A 17,694-nucleotide genomic window follows, 5' to 3' on the forward strand; every position below is an offset into this window, starting at 1 on the left:
ATTGTGTGATGAGTAAGGAAGAAAATGGGATTAGAGCTTGTTAGGAAAAATTGATTATATATCTAGCTAGAAAAATAAGATGATAAAAATAACATATTAAAATTGATTATAATAATAGGAAGACTACTCAATGGCTACATAAAAAATGTGACCATTGTAACTAATTTCAATCTCAATCGTTTAAATATTAATAATTAATCTTATCCATTCAATATTTGACTTCTAAAATATGAATGTTTTGAAAACTAATTTATTTTGAAAAAAAAAAAAAAAACTGAAAAAAAACTACTTGTCAGTTGTCACTGCCATCGATAATCTTCTAAGTATTTAACCTTCATCCTAATCTCCATTAAATAACTATAGAGGAACAATTAAAACATGGGTATGATTGAAGTATATATAACAAACAATCAATGGAAATCTACCAACTAATCTTCAAAAAGAAATATGATTTTATACATTGGATAATTTAATACAAAGTACATGGATGATTGGATAGGATCAAATTCATTCTTGCACTAATTTGATTTCTTTTTATGTGATTCTCTCTCCTCTCTGCACCCCACTCTTCTATCAAATTCTCCCCATAAATCTTATGAATTAAGTTTCTGATGCTCATTTTCGGCAACAAGTTTCGACAATAAATGCAAATTCGTCGGAATCCTTAGCATCGGAAAGTTATTAAATTGCAATATCTTTCTTTTGGTTGACAATGGTGCATAATTTTTCTAGTGGATTGTGGTTATTCATACTTTGCAAATTATTATCAATGCAAGATTGGAAGCTGTCGTAGTAGTTTAGTTTATAGATGAGTAAGGAAAATAGTTAAAGAAATTTTTTTGGGGTTTTTTTTTTTCTTTGTCAACTTAAATCAATGGCCCTTATTTACATAATATTAATCAATGGTGTAGATTTCGTTTTTATAATGGCTATAATTTTATTGTAACCATTGCAAAACTGTCCTATAATAATAATTGCAGCAATAATTATAATAATACAGGTAATTAGCGGGAATTAGTCAATGGCTAATGGCATGTGGGTGTTACATTTTAAATATTTTCGGTTCTGCATTTGGTGTGCAATAATAGGAGCAGTGTTCTGGTCCAAAAAGGATATATTTAACAAGAAGATGAAGAAGACAAATTGGTTAGTTGATTGATCAATGATAACTGTATACAGTTGTTTGAGATAATCGGAGATCTTTCTCAAATTCTGCTACAAATAAATCATGCGAGATTGCTCAAGAGCAAGACAATCAAATCAGTTATGCCGACTCATTGGTAGAGTATGTGCCCTGAGCAACAATGATTCTACACAAATGATCACATGTTTAATTTGTAACGGTTAACACACACTTAATAATACTCCTACAATAAGAAAAAGTTTCTTTTTTTTTTTTTAAAAAAAAGGAGACATGTGCGATGTATTCGCTCTATTCAAACCTATAGTAGTGTACCCTTTTATTCTTGTGTTAGCACGCATTTTAGGTGATGATAAGATTTACCTTATAAGCCTTTTAGTGTGGTTGTTGACAACAATTTTACTCATTCACCACACATTATCTTTCAAAAAAGAAAAGTTACAATAAAATGTACTACTAGTCTTTGTATATGCATATGCATGTAATTTGAAGACAGTCAAAATATAACCTACACCCATAATTCAAGATCTTATAAGAGTTTACAACGCATGAACTCGCTAAAGATAAACATTCAGCTTTGAGAACTCTTTGAATTAGTCAATTATCACTTGATCATGCTAAACGTTTCAGATCGCCCAATATTCAACTATTTGAGCTAAAATGGAGTTTTTACTTGTACTTATGTTCTTAAGCAACTTTGCATGAGGACCTCATAAAAGTAATTTTTCTAGAGGATTTTAACAACAATAATCCTCATACTAATTAAATGAGATTTAAGGCCACATTTACAACTAACACAATTCAATTCCTTACCTCATAAGTCATACACTCATATGAGGAAACGGAACAAAAATTATACTTGGTAGCCTCTAGCTAGGCGCGTAAAAGAGACAACAAACACAAACAAATCTCACATTATTCGAAATAATGGAGAAAAAAGTACCATATAAATGACATTGAATGTATTAATTAATAACATGTTTATTAATTAGTTGTCACTGTCAAAGGCTAACTAGTAATAAAATCGTGGTTCTCTACTCTCTAGGTATACTACTATCTTGCTCCTCAAGTCATATTCACAACTTGAAATTGTACCAAGTACTAGCTACCTATATATATCTAGCTTGCACTATACGTAGTAAATGAACAACTTAGGTCATATATATAGGTTATGGACCAATTTAATTTTACCAAAGCGCATCTTTTAATTATTTGTTCTTTACTTTTAGAAAAAGACATGCAAATCAAGCAAGTACTTCTTTGTCGTTTGCTATAATTTGGTGATCATTTTTCCACACGTATTATCTTTGACTTATAAGGCATTTTTAAGACAATTTATATTAATTTTTTGTAATTAGATATCTATAGGTCCAATAATATGATGTGATTAATGAGTTGTGGTGCCAACTAATTGTATTATATAGTAGTAATAGTCTAGTTTAGTAGAGTATTATTCTTATATAATTTGATAGGGTTAGCAACAAAATCAAATCTTTCAATGTAATGTTTGACCTTAATGCAATTATTCTACTTATAAATTTGATTATCTTAGTTAAGAATACGATCAATTTGTTGGGTTTAGTTTCTTCCTTTACTTTGGTTTTATGTGGTCAATGTTTTTTCACCGACAAGATGAGATTGACAAATGAGTAAAGCTACATTCTCCAAGGGTTAATGTCATTCAAAGCGCCTATGCATGCCTAGTTGCCTACTATTGATTTTGACCTTATTTAATGGTCTATATGTATATCCATTCTTTTAAATTAGATGTCTTGTCACATTGTATTGTCTTTGTTCATATCTTATTTACAAATTAAATATGTAGCATCTAAAATTATTATAGTGTATTATAATTGGATCTTGTATACAATCTTTCAACATATACTCCATCAATTTCATAATATAATGTATGTAAATGTATTTTTATTTCGAATGTCTCAAGATGTTCCTAGTCGCTCATCTCATAGCATTGCTATTCCTTTTCTAATATGATTACACATCAACATCTACATGCACACGATAATATCATTTTCTAATATCCTTAATATAATACAAGTATAATAATATACTTCATTCATATAATAAACTCAGAACTAAGTACAATCGGGTGCATATATAACTAGGATCGATGATGCCATCCCAAACTTCAAGGCAATAGAATTACCATATATTTTAGACCTTGTGGTGTGAGAGGTAGCAAATTTGCAATAGCTAAGTAGCTAGCCGATTGTCACTTGTCTAAAGTACGAAGCATAAGAATACCTACTCCATAATTAGAAACGCAAGCCAAATGGCAATAGGCAAAGCATGATCAATGCTGGAAAAAGCCTAAAGCATGGTCTTAAAAAAGAAAGGGTTCGAAACAGTCCAAATAATTAGACCCCTTAAGTTGAGGAACTTATTATTGATTGAATTTGTCGTGGAATGCTTTAATTTGTTGCCTTTTAGCAAGATTTGACATCTCCACTATAAACTAACCTTTTTTTTTTTTTGAAAGATCCACTATGAAGTATGAACTAACCTTATACTACCTTAACAAATTAGTTTAGCTTGTTTTTATTTGTTTTTTGTGTTTATAGATTATACTCTATCTTTGAGTCTGAGTAATGTAACAGGCTACCTTCCACCTTAGTAGTCGTCCACTTAGGTTTGTCTTAGGAGATAAAGTGGTATTTATCTAATGATGATGGGGGTGAGCCCTGTTTCACAGACATGTCCATCTTCAGACCCATCTTCATGTGTTAAATGTTTGATGGGCCCAAAACTTAGTGGACTAAATAGCACTTGGATCACTTATTTGATTGATTTATTAATTTATATGTATTTCGTATAAACAAAACTGATTGTTAATCTTAAATGTTGGATATAATTTCAAAACTTTAACAACTAAACTAGTTGACATTCATAATATTTCGAATTTTTAGTATGAATCCTAATTAGATTTTTTCTACCTTCATAATTACTTGTTTTAGTGTGCTTTTTGTGTTAACTAGTCATGTCTTACCTTGTCATGCTTTTCCAAAAAACCATCATGTAGCCTTGGCTCGCACATAAACATTTTATGCCCATGTCTTCTCAAAGTCTAAGCCATTGTGTGTGTGTTTTTATTGGTGACATGGACTAAGGACCTGTTTTGATTTACTAAACTAAATTAAATTGTTTATGAAAAAAGGAAATTAGGAATTGAACTGAACTGAACTGAAATTAAGCTGAAGAGACAGGACCTAAATCAACCCGTTGCTATAAGGAGACCAACGCAGCAACCTATTGATCTTAAACAAGCATACTTCTTGGACTATACATGTTTTGGGCCACTCTCTATTCATTCTGGATCAAACCTCAAATCATATCACCCTAAAACGAATGGCCGGCCCAAATTTACCCTCTTACAGAGACACATCTTCAACCTCATTTCACCAACTATTTGTAAGAACCAAGCTAAAACCCTTCACTCTCTCTCCTTAAACCCTTCTCCGGCGAAAAACATGTCGGCGTTAATACCGGAAACTTCCCGGCGACTAATTACGCCGGAAAGTATCCGTTCGGCGGCGAAACAATCGTCGAAATGCCTCGTAATCCCCGTTCGTCTTCGCCGCGCCATTGAAAAATATCTTCAAGGTTTGTCCTTCTTTTCTCTCTCCTTCAATTTCTGGGAAAAAAAATTCAATTTCGAGCTGAAATCAATTTAATTTTTGTTTAATTGATTAATTAGAGCAAGAAATGGGGCATATGAAGAAGAAAGTACTGAGATTATCAGCATCATTTGCGGAAATTAAGGATGTTAATCGGTTGCTTCCAATCTCGATTTCAAAGGAGCTTGTTGAGGATCCATTGAAGTCGATGGAACAATCAAAGAGGTGGAAAATCAAGAGTGAATATGGTGATATTGGATTAACTTATACTGATGATGAAACTGTTGCTTATGTTGCCACTCGAATGCCTGCTGTTTATTCTGCTTGTTATAGAATTTTACGTGAGGTGATTATTTCTTTTCACAAATTAATTGCTATTGTTTGATTGTTGATGTTATACTCGGAGATGCTCTTAATGTTAAGGTCAGTGTAATATCATTCGGCGATTGAAAGTGGGCATGAAAATGTATTTTGCTACCTAGTTTTGTTGAATTCAGCGAAAAATAACAAGTACCAAATTTATCATGTGAATTTTGTAACATTGGTTCAGTTTCGAGGCAACGGATAGGGTTTGTATTTGTATAAAAACTTGATTTAGGTGTTTATGACAAATGGGACTTGTTGATGTTTGTAGATAAAAAGAAGGGTGCCTGAATTTTCTCCTGTTAATGTGTTGGACTTTGGGTCTGGTACTGGCTCGGCTTTTTGGTGAGAATCTATTTCTCTAATTTTGCAATCTTGGTGGAGTAGTTGTTTGTTGGTGTTAAAATTGTTTTGTGGATGATGTTGTGCAGGGCGTTGAGAGAGGTTTGGCCGAAGGCATTGGAACGGATCAATTTGATTGAGCCCTCTCAATCAATGCAACGTGCTGGTGTTAGTCTTGTAAGAGGTAATTAGTGAACTTTATTGCCTATTGTATGCATTGCATTAATTTTTATTCTTGATTCAAACAAATTTTCTTTCCTTAGATATCAAGGACCTGCCACTTGTTCACAGCTACAATAAGATTCAATCCTTAACTCAGGATATCAAGAAGGCTGAAAGGGCACATGACCTTGTCATTGCTGTAAGTTACTACATAGTGTAGTTAATCTCAAATGCTGCATTGTAATGTTTGTTTGTTGTTTTATATTTTTGTCACTATAAACTACAATTTGTGCTGCTATTCATATTTGCTTCTTTGCTTTGAAGTCCTATGTTCTTGGAGAGATTCCATCACTGAAGGATAGGATTGCTATTGCACGTCAACTATGGGGTCTTACTCGAGATATTCTGGTATTTTGAAATATTCCTTGCTTTCATGCCAATATTTAGTGAGAATGAGTATGCTATTTCTCTTGTTGAGGGAGATGCTTCAAAGTCATTAAATTTTACTTTGTCTAGCTACCTTGGTATTTTGTTTGTATTTTTGACTAAAAAAATTGGAATTTTACTTATGCTAATTACATTCCTGTTTCTTCACTGCATGTTAGGTACTTGTTGAACCAGGCACACCCGAAGGGTTTAATATTATATCTCAAATGCGATCACATATTTTATGGATGGAGAAGAGGGTAAGTTGTGTGTTATGGTGCATGACTTGTGTCAGTACCCTCTAGGATATGTTGAGGCCTGAGGGCCTTGAGGCTATGTTACTCGGACTCAACCACTCGGGCCAGACATAGATATGTGTTGTGGTGGCAATTTTTAAAAACCTTGCATATTTTGGTTTCATAATGATGTGCTTGTTTAAAAATCAATGTATGACACAAGCTCTTAGTGAACTTAAAAGTATGAGCATGTAGAGCTATCTGGTTATAGGGCGATTCTCATCCTTCTGCACATACTTATAGTAATCATCTTTATATGTCTATATATTATGCTCTCTTTGAATTATTCTTTCATCGATTTGTATAACATTATTTGTGTGGTTTTATTTCTAGAAACGGCGTAAACTTGAAGCTAAATTGCGTAAAACTAATGGTGCTGCAGCAAACCTAGAAGCTTCCAGTGTTGGAGCATTTGTGATTGCTCCTGTGAGTATATGACTATATAACTTTGCATTTTTCTCTCTTCCTTGCTCCCGTCCCAAAACATGGCAAGAAGAGATCACTTACCTTTGTTACATATTTTTGTCACAGTGTCCACACGATGGGCCTTGTCCTCTGGCAAAGAGTGGAAAATATTGTCATTTTGTTCAGCGACTAGAGAGAACAGACTCGCAACGTGCATTTAAGGTTCTTATCTCTTGTAAAAGTTCTTTTACCTCTGTAGTCTGTCCCCATAACACCATCCACCAGATGATGCACTCAATATTGAAGATACACTTTAAACTGTTCTTGTATCAATAATGTATGGGTAGACAATCTACTGCATATGTATATTATGGGAATTTATCCCTTAAATACAAAAAAAAAAGAAAAAAGAAATGACCAAATATATTTATCCCTCCTCAAGTATCTATAGAAATCATATGATCTGTATTGGAATTCAGCCAATCCATCCTTTGGGATTAAGGCTTCAATTGTTGTTGTTGTCGTTGTATTGGAATTGATTTTTGAATTGGGATTTCAAAACTTTTTTTAACAGAAGATATATTTCTCATTACATATCTAGTTCCCAAGTTAGCTTTTCAAAATGCTGTTTAGCATATATTTTAAGCTTGGAGAATTTTCATTTTAGTTGGTTGACATCAAGTCGGTACTAAACCACTGTAATAATCTTTATGCAGTTCACACTTGATTGGGTATACTTGGTTTAATCGGTTGACACCAAGTCGAGACTAAACCATTGTACTACCTCCGTTTCATATCATGTGCAGCAATTAGGTATTTTTTGTGAGATAAAAAATTCAACTGTTGCACATAATGTGAAACGGAGGTAGTAGTATTATTTATACAAATCATATATGATTGGGTTTGGGTATACTAAGAGTCATCCTGGGTTAAGATTCTGATATGGTTGAGGGTTCAAGGAAAGACCATTAAGTACCTACTTTTTTTGGCCTATGTGGTTGTCTTTGAGATGGAAAGAGTAGGGCAGTGTGTCTAATAGAAACCAAATCAGTGTATTAGAGGGGTGACATTACTGAAATATATTAAAGTGAGCTATGTTGTGACCAAGCTTTTGTGTTTGTTTTGTCTTGCAGAGATCAAACGGTTCACCTTTACGTGGATTTGAGGATGAGAAGTTTTCCTACGTAGTTTTGAGACGAGGAAAAAGGCCGCGGTGAGTATTTTATGCTCAAGCTTTACACTTGCAATTAAATTTCATTATGATATAGTATTATACTACCATTGTTATTTTTGCTCTACTCACTAATAGATTTGATGTTTAAGAAAACTTTGAAAAGGATGATTGGGTGCAAGATAAAGTAGCCATTTTTATATGAAGCTTTGCTATTCTACGTTTTCCTATAACTTTCAAAGTGCATACCCAGTAACCATATCCATTTGAGGTGTCTGATATCTTGATCTGTGCCAAGACACGGATACTATGTGGAATTCAGGATGTTGGGGTAACAATGGTAGGAAGAAAGGCAAATGTGAGCTTTTCATGGAAGAAAAGCTGCATAATTTGCTTGTGACTGCTGCAATACATTCTGTTGATTTGTTTCCAATAATTTAATGCCATTCTTTCCACTTTTTCCTTGCTATTGATTGTTCTTGATATATAGGTTTGAATTTCCATGGAGAATGAAGATTTTTTCTTTTCTTTTCTTTTTTTTAAAATTTTTTTTTTTAATTACTGAATAGGGATCCTTGGCCTCTTGACGGAATTAAGTTTGAGACCTTAAAAGAATTGCGTGCCGAAAGAAATTCCGAGGAACTTGAAATTGATTATGGTACGCTCCTTTATCCGCATAATTATTTTATTTTCCTAGAGATCCAGATCATTGCTCCTACCCTTCACAACTATTATTCAGTTTATTGATAACTACTTTATTGTGAGAGGAAGGTGCATTGGTAAACAAATATGCAATGATTACTCCCCCAAGGCCCCAAAGGTCCCATCTTCCCAGCTAGCTTTTTAGTTGGCCAAAAATGTTATTTTTGGAATTTTTCTTTGGTGTTGGTGCTAAATAATGCTTAATCTGGTAAAAGCAAAGTCTAAGCTTCCTGATAATCTAATGGTTGTGAATGCGAGAGCCTCTGGGAAGTCTAAGCTTCCTGATAATCTAGTGGTTTTGAATGCGAGAGCCTCCGGGAAGTCTTAACTTCCTGATAATCTAATGGTTGTGAATGCAAGAGCCTCCAGGCTCAAGCTTACCTTTTAGCTTAACATGAGATGCCTATGCCTAGCAGAGTCGGTTTCTCTTTCCTATTGGTTATTACCTCTTGTTTTTCTGAACTACAAGCAACTGGGGTAGGGTAGAGATTTGTATACAGTTCATCTTCGAACTTGCTCTATAGTGGTTTACTGGTTTTTATGTATACTTGGTCAATTTATAAATAGATCATGGTTGTTGTAATATTGTTAAGATTTGGAAATAATTCTCTATTGGTTCATGTACTTCAAGATGGATAAGGCCAGTGACTGAAACCCATGGCTTTAATGTCTGAGGGCTTGCTGATAGATACAGCCCCTAACAAATAAGTACATCATAGCTTGCAATTCTTGGAAGCTTTCATTCCATTGGTCACATTAGTGGCTGATGTAGTAATGAAATTGAGATCTGTTGGGTAGGGTAGACCATATTATTGACAACATAGTGAATTAGGAAACCTAATTTATATGCTCTATACTGAGGTCTTTTACTTGCGTTGTCATCAACATTCCAGGCTTTTGGTTGATTCAAACAATATATAACTCTCAAAAAGTTGAAAAGGCATTAAAACCTTTTGGTACTGTTTATATATATTAAAATCAGTAAGAAGTTTAACAGTCCGCAAGACTACACTTATATATATCAGATGATCACCTTAGAGGCAGGAAGTGGGATTACATTCTTAGAATGACTAGATTGACAAATCCTTGTCTTTGGAAGCTCATTCAACACACGTTTAATTTGATCTTCCCCTTTTGTTGCTAATTGGGAACCAAAAATTACAAAATAGCAGGAATTATTTTCTTCTAGCTTTCCATATAGAGTGTTTAATTCAAACCTTCCAAGGAGGAACAATTATATTGATGCTTTTCAGGCTTGTATTTGGTCTGGTTTTACTTACTCTTTAAACTCTGGTTTGGCTTTTTCTGGCAAGTAATAAAGTTTAATTGCCAAAAAGAAAAGAAAAAAAAATTATTAGGGATGAAACATCATGAGCAATGTGGGAAGTTTCTTTGAATTTGACAAAAGTATTATTGCTTTCTCAAGTTCTAGTGCTCAGGTTTTGTCTTCTCGACTCTTGAGGCCCCTAAAAGAAATCTATAGCTGATTGTAATCTTGTACACTATTGCAACCTTTCTGTCTGGATTTGGTAAGCTTTGTAACAGGCTTGCTTTATGCTGGTTTATCAATACTTACACTATGTTTGGATTGAAGTAAGTGGAGGGAAAAGAAGGGAAGGGAAATGGAGAGATAGAATATCTTTCATTTGGATAACAAATGAGGAAGGAAGAGAATTAGAGGGGAGAGAAATGGAGGGATTTAATTATAAGAAATTGATCTCTCTAACAATGGAGAGATTTGGAAGGAAAACTTATCTTTCTTCCCTCCCCTCCCCTCCCTTTCCCTTCCCACCCCTTCCCTTCCCTCCCCTTCTTTTCGTTCCCCTTTCTCTATCCAAACACACTCTTAAGGACTTCTTTAGTGAAATAGGTGGTCTACTTGTAACAAGGCTTAGCTATTAGAGAATGAAAGAGGAATTTCTACTTCCTAAGACTAAATCTGGTAAATTTTGTGTCTTGAACAAGGAACTACGTCTCTAAACCAGGTGCTCTAGTCTTGTGTTCATGCTCTTAGTTAGTTTATGTCTTATAACTAGACAATTTATTGTCTATAACATTGCTTGGATATTACCCATGCCAAAGATTTTTTTGTTCCTAATGGAATCATTATCTAGCACAATTTAAAACTTTTTGTCCAGTTTTGAGGGCCTTTAAGTTGTGTTTGAGGATTTGTGTAGTGTAGCCTGGTTGCTTTGTTGGCATTTAGCCCAACAGGTGAAGGAAAGGTTCATCTTTTCTGGTTAGTGCAGCTTGTCTTAGTGATCACTGATAAATTCTGATGCTGTTGAACTCTTCTGTTGCCACAGAGGACCAATCTGAGCTAGAACCTGATGAGATTGTTCTCTCTGAGGCTCCTCCTTCATATGATTCTGATGCAACAGAATCTGGTACGGATATTGAGCATGAAGATGAAGAGGAAGGAGAGCAATCAAGCCGTGCAGATCTGGGAAGTGGTTGGGGTAGAATCATCTTCATGCCTCAAAAGAGGGGTAGACGTGTTGAAATGGATGTATGTAGGGCTACCGAGCATGATGGTTCAGAAGGCTCATTTGATCATTTGGTTGTTACTCGGGCTAAAAATCCAACCTTACATCATCAAGCTCGGAAGTCTTTATGGGGGGATTTGTGGCCTTTGTAGGTGAAGCCTATAGTCAATACTCAGTGCTCAATTTGGATCAATAATGGAGAGTAGCATCTTTCTTGAATTCAATCTGATTCAAGATTGCAGTACATTGATTCGTGTTAGATGCTTACATTTTATCGTGCAAGATACTAGTAGCCACTATTGCGATTGGATGGCTCAATTTGGGTATCAAAGTGGAGGATTTTTTTGGGGGTGAAGAAAGATTGTGTGCCCCAAATTAACTATGAAGACCTTAATGGGACAAAAATCTCAGTTGTGACTGTTGGCCTTGGATTTGCTTGTTCCTCTGTCAAGCTACAACCTCAGATTGACTATATTTAAAAATGCGGGCTAACATGGTCTCCTTGGATGGACCAAGGTGTGCCTTTACCTTCGTGAATCTCAGGTGCATCAGGCTTCCAGCAATCTAGCGGACTATCCAGAAGAGCTGCTCCAGGTGATTGCAAGATCTTTATATCTCCTTTCACTTCATGTATCATGTATATAAGTTTACCACCATATTTTACCTTATCTTTTTCCTATCACATTTTAGATTTTACCTTATCTTTTTCCCATCACTGCAGTCATACTATACGAAGAATGCTTTTTTGAACTTGTTAGTTTTACATGTATAAACATGAGTCATGGTTTATTTCCACATTTTACAGTATTTTTTCTTCAGTAACTTAGGGTAGAGCTGTTATTTTGGGTGAATTGTTGCACTTGGTGAGTTGGTATCATGGTAGTTTTACATATCAAATTATAGGCTTACAAAGTTACAAACATAAAAAAAATTATAAATTTTAAGATAAATGCATAATATGACAGATATTGTATTAGGCTGGATTTTCAAGACTATATTCCATATGAAAGTGTAAATAAAAATATAAAAGGAAGAAACAGAAAGGTTTGCTTTGCCTAGATAATTTCCAAAAGGTTTCCTCGTCCATTCTCCTGGCCTCTGATCCTTGACCCTTTCATTGTTAGGTCACCACAACTATCCAGTATCCACCAATATACACGAGAGCAGACTCGAGAATGGTGTTTGCTCCTTTTTTGATTTCTAACATAATAGAGTATGAAAAGAGTCTCAAATAAGACATTCAAGTCACTCAGTTGCCCGGCAAAATCGTATAATAAAAACGGGGATCTGAATCAATTGATACTATGGTCACTATACAAAATAATCAAATCTGAGAAGTAATCAATCAATCAATCAATCAATCAAAGCCTTAATCCCAAAAGTGGGGTCGGCTAACATGAACCAAATTTGATTATTCCGTGTAGTCAAAATCTGAGAAGTAAATTCTTTGAATATAAAATTTACTAATGTAATATACAGTAAACCTACTGATGCTTAATCTACCTTCTGCTGTCTAAAGACTCTAAACTATTAATCAAAACTAGTTGAACTTCCTAAGCTACTGCAGTTATCTATGCATCGGTATCTAAAATTAGATAAAGAGAATGAGGATTGAGGGATTTCTTTGTCGGACATCGAATAGGAAGTCCATAATTGTGATATGTTCTTATAAAACCATCTTTACCTCCAGTTACTATCACAAGCCCCCACATGTGTGAGCCACTCAATATGCTTTCACATACATTCCTCAAGAACTCGTTATCAATGTCTCCTATGGCAGGTGTTGATGACTCTTTATCCTTCTTCACAGAACAGTAGTTGCCACTTGAAACAGAAGATTTCTGATTATGTCTTGGTGTACTAGGTTGTCTAGTCGTCGGGGATGATATATCTGAGTTGGATGTAAAACCATGCCAAGGTACTGCGATCAGAGCATTAGGTGATGAGAAACTTTCAGAAGACCAAATGTTTTTGGGTTTGCTGTTTGTAGTTCTCTCATCGCTAGTGTGATTCCAGATATAAGCATTTGAATCATCAGTAGCTGAGATAACATGCTTGCCATCTGCAGTGAAAGATGCAAATACTTTGCTTCTTCGATCAATTAGTGGAACACAACCTAAAAAGAACAAAATTGATACAATTAAGAGAAAGTCCTAAATTGCTCAGCAATTATTTACGTAATAGCTGTCAAATGAACTACTGTATGATTCAGTGATTCTCCTCTATTGGAAATCAGAGTTGATGTTAAGATAACCAACCTCTAAGCTTACAGATGATATCGGCTCCCTTGAGAATTCGGACTAGAGAGTCATTCGAGCTGACTACTACTTCACTTGGGTTACTTGGAGAAAACTGTGATAAGAAAAGACAAATTCAACATTAAATTAAAAAATAAACGCAGAAAGAAAGAAAAGAAAAGAAAAATGAAAAGGCTTGTAACCTGGAAGCCAGTTATCCTCTTGCAAGTTATCTTCTTCTTGTCTTGCAAGTACATAACAGATGCTCCATGCATAACATCATCTGGTGCATGCAATATTGTGTCAGCAATTTTCTGAATTCTGACTTAAAAATTGAAATCAAAGATCTAAAACCCTATACCAGTCGGAAATTGAAGGAATGAAGAGTGAATACCAGCAAAACATAATAAAACCCTTACAAATTTTCTGAATGCTTGATGGAATTGAAGGAATGAAGAGTGAATACCAGCAAAACATAATAACAGAACAAACCAATCTTGTAGACACTAGGTAAAGTTCTCAAACAAGCATGAAAATTATGCTAAAGTTTACAAAAGAGGACATAAAATGTCTGTTTTATCTACCAAAAACAAGCTTATATGAAGTTCTACCAAAAACAAGCTTATATGAAGTTTCATGCTAATTGCCAATTCTGATGAAATTTAGCATCAGATGACTTAGCACAGGTGTAAGAAGCAAAACCTGCTATTTCAAAAAACGAGCAGTTTCCAACCATTGATCCAACAATACCACACTGTAATTTGGCAAAAAATCACATAAAAATTCCAACATAACTTAGAAAGAGGGCTAAGAGAGAAGCTAGCTGCTATATATGACCTTTCCATCAGGACGATAGCAAACAGCAGTGACAATTTCCTTCATATCAATCCAGTCAACCACTTGACATCTTAGGACATCCCAGATGCGGACTTTTCCATCTATGGAACCGCTGATGAAGTAATTATCATTTGTGGGATTGAACTGTGCGCAAGTTACTACATCAATAGAATGATGGAGTCAAAATGTTAAGTCAAGACAATGACGGAGAAAAACTTGTAGTTTATGATAAGAAAAAATCGCATCTAGCATAAACATGAACTTCATATTACCAAAATCATTGTGATGAAAAACTTGTAAACATCGGCTATATCCCACTTTCCACAGGCGCACTGTCTTATCAACCGAGGATGACAGCAAATGCTGCATTGAAGGTAAACAAGGAATTCATAGAGATCCACACACAGGTTATTTATAGCAACACTGCAGTTAATTATTGCGAACAATTAGAATTTTAAAGGTACGTTTGAGTGAGGCAATGAGCGGATTAAAAGGCAGAGGGATGAGAAGGAAAAAGAGGGATATTGGAAAGATTGGGAAGCAAGCTCACTCCGCCACTTACCACCTTTCCCTCCCTTCTCCTCTATGATCACTAACCTAGCAGATTTGTAGGCAACCATAACTCTGTATAACATGAATTTTCTGAATTAGTAACATACTAACCCCATTCTTAGACCATGAAATATCCGGGATCTCACCCTCATGTCCGCAGAACGCATGCCAAGGCTTCTCTAAAATACGAAACACTTTGCGAGGGACCATAATGCCATTGCTAGCTGAATCTGCACATTTCTTCAGCTTATTCTTCACATTCCCTTCCTCTTTACACTTCAGAAAGCAGGCCAATTTTGGAATACCATTTACAGAAAAATTCAAACCTGCAGATGCAACACTGAAGTTCAAATGGTCAGAAACAGTCATCCATCCCTCTTCAACTATCTTCCATACGTTCAAAGCTCCATCTTCTCCACCAGTGGCAAGATATTGCCCGTCAAGACTGAACTTCATACACAGTATCGAGCCCTTGTGAGCAGAAAGTTCTTGCATATGATACATGGAAGACAACTCCTTTGACCACTTTTTGTGAGAATGAACATGAATTATCTGGCTTCTAGACCCAAAGAGTTCGCGGTTGTGAAACACCTCATTCTTTTCCTTATCTTTGTTAAACATATTTGCAGCCTTGAAGCTAAATCTCTTCCAACAGCCTTCCTTGCACTGCAATTTCCTCTTAAACACCTTATTACACCCTTTTGATGATTCTGCTGTCATGAAGTCTTCAACAAGACTAGATGATCCATATGTCTCCTGAAACTCATCAGTTGTATAACAAGAACTCGAACCAACTTCATGAAGTTTCCTAGGCATTCCTTCATCATCTGTCTCCTCTAACTCAAACTCTCTCCCATCTTCCAAGCACCAAATTCTGCACAACTCATCCTGATCTTCTTCATTTACTGCTTCATGATTCCAACAAGCCAAACCCTTCCCTTTTTCATGCTTGTTAGCTCCTGCCGTCCTATCAGTACTCACTGTGATCACACAAGTATCAGCAGGCCCTTCTCTTGCAGTTTGGCACCGATCTAAAACAAAACCCGTTGTTCTTATAAAATCATCACGCCGTTCATCAATACTTTTGGAGTTTCCACTCCAAAAATCATAGTGCAGACTACTAAATGAATTATTACTAGCTTGGTGAATTTCAGAAGTACAGCTCTCAGAACAATCTGATCCACTAACACAACTAGATTCTGAAGAAATCTCTTCAAGGGCGTCAAAAAAATCATCATGTTCTATACATGCATTAACCATAACTTCTCTTACAATGTCTGTTAACCCTCTTCCTTCCAACTACTAACTCATCAAACACGAATTCAACGTCAAAATATATCACATTGACATTTATCAGCCTTCTAACATAGAAGTAACCACGCTACCAATCAATGTAGCACATCATAAGAACATAAAATATAAACCACCTCAAATTTGTAAAACGAATGCATTTTTACGTGGACTACAACATAACTTCTGCATATACAAATCGTTAAACTTCTGAAACATGATCAAGAACTACCAGTTCATATCATATATGTTTGATTAAAAATGCAGTGAAACCAACATGCACAAAGTTGCCTTAAAGATGCAATTTGATCAACGCCTGGAAAAATTTAAAAGTCCAGGGTATTTGCTCACCAACAATTTCTTATGTAAATTTTATCAACCAGATTCAAGGTTCACCAACTTCATGTGGATTAAGCAACGTTCAAACTATTTTCAGATAGCAATTCAACAAATTAGGATTAAGAAAGAAAATGTAAAAACCTTGGGACATAAATATGTGAATGGCTATAATTGATATTTCTCCAGTTTGGACGTTGGTTTTCTGTAACGGTTGCCTTGATTTATTTTTGCCCAATTAGCCTGTGTTTTTATAATTTTGTTCTTGCAACGAGGTAGATAGAACATCTCATAATTTCTAGAAAAATTAACTAAATAAAGCCTTAGGTTAGTTTTAAGGAATTCCCTCCCATCCCCCCCCCCCCCCCCCCCCCCCCCTCAAACAAAAAAAAAATGGAGACTTTGGTCCCTGAAAAAACAATGTGAACTTGGTTCTCTAAAATTTTTTGCAAAATTAAATCATTTTAGAAACTTTCACAAGCACAAATTGAATATGATCTAACTTAAAAAAAAAAAAAAAAAAAAAAAAAAAAAAAAAAAAAAAAAAAATTGGGCATAAGTGAAGATGGATGTTGGTCATGCCACGTGCTTAATCAATGTGCTTTGGAGTTAAATAGTACTCCCCCGTCCCTTTATTAGAAACTTATTTCTTATATTTATTACTCACATAATAAAGAGAAATAGGGTTTTAATAAAGGGACGGAGGGAGTACGAGTCTACGAGCTATATACCGTGTCAGGTCAAGTCAAAATTATCAAAAAGTCGGCCCAAGCCCACATGTCATCATACCGGGCCAGGTTGTGCTTGCATGCCTAAACATCACGTTTCATTGATTTTAGCATATTTTGTTGTGCTTCTCCTAAATAAAGGCGATCCAACATGCACAATATTATGTTGTGTCGTGTCAACACTAATCCATGTCTAACTCAGGCTCTTTCGGTGCCATCTTTAGGGATGGCCCAAAACTGAGTCCGCTTGCTATCTCTTGTGCAATGTCAAAACTTTCTAAAGGGTGAATTAGGCATGGCCAAACCCATACAGAGACACTGTAATAAAATACCAGTTGTCGTTCAATTCCTTGGCAATATAAAAAATAAAAAAATAAAAAAACAATTATTGTATTCCAGTATTTCTCATAGATAACTGAAACTTAGTGGTCAAAATTTTATAAACTTTAACCCCTTCAATGGGGCAAATAAATAAAATTTAGACTTACATGGCCCGAATTTGATCAGATTTTGTAAGCACTGAATTAAATTTGGATTTTAAATAAGCCTAAGTGCTAAAGTCTAACCGGACCTGACCCATGATTACCT

The 17,694-nt window shown here is 35.1% G+C and overlaps 2 protein-coding genes across 2 annotated transcripts; one reads left to right on the plus strand and one right to left on the minus strand.

Moving 5' to 3' along the window:
• The first annotated feature begins 4,585 nt into the window (after nt 1-4,585).
• Nucleotides 4,586-11,921, plus strand: LOC145569245 (uncharacterized). Its single transcript, XM_081628610.1, has 12 exons — nt 4,586-4,759; nt 4,854-5,119; nt 5,408-5,481; nt 5,568-5,662; nt 5,742-5,839; nt 5,965-6,048; nt 6,246-6,326; nt 6,696-6,788; nt 6,894-6,989; nt 7,901-7,980; nt 8,508-8,596; nt 10,947-11,921. The coding sequence occupies exons 1-12, from the start codon at nt 4,627-4,629 to the stop codon at nt 11,276-11,278; spliced, it is 1,521 nt and encodes a 506-aa protein (XP_081484736.1). The 5' UTR covers nt 4,586-4,626; the 3' UTR covers nt 11,279-11,921.
• A 776-nt stretch (nt 11,922-12,697) lies between these two features.
• LOC145566890 (uncharacterized) lies at nt 12,698-16,012 on the minus strand. The gene is made up of 8 exons (XM_081626166.1): nt 14,864-16,012; nt 14,473-14,563; nt 14,201-14,358; nt 14,066-14,117; nt 13,567-13,646; nt 13,381-13,478; nt 13,265-13,287; nt 12,698-13,209 (listed from the first exon to the last, which is right to left on the minus strand). The coding sequence occupies exons 1-8, from the start codon at nt 16,010-16,012 to the stop codon at nt 12,698-12,700; spliced, it is 2,163 nt and encodes a 720-aa protein (XP_081482292.1).
• Nucleotides 16,013-17,694: the final 1,682 nt, after the last annotated feature.

Source organism: Chenopodium album, chromosome 11 (genome assembly GCF_948465745.1).
Source record: "Chenopodium album chromosome 11, dcCheAlbu1.1, whole genome shotgun sequence".
Classification (NCBI taxonomy): Eukaryota; Viridiplantae; Streptophyta; class Magnoliopsida; order Caryophyllales; family Amaranthaceae; genus Chenopodium; species Chenopodium album.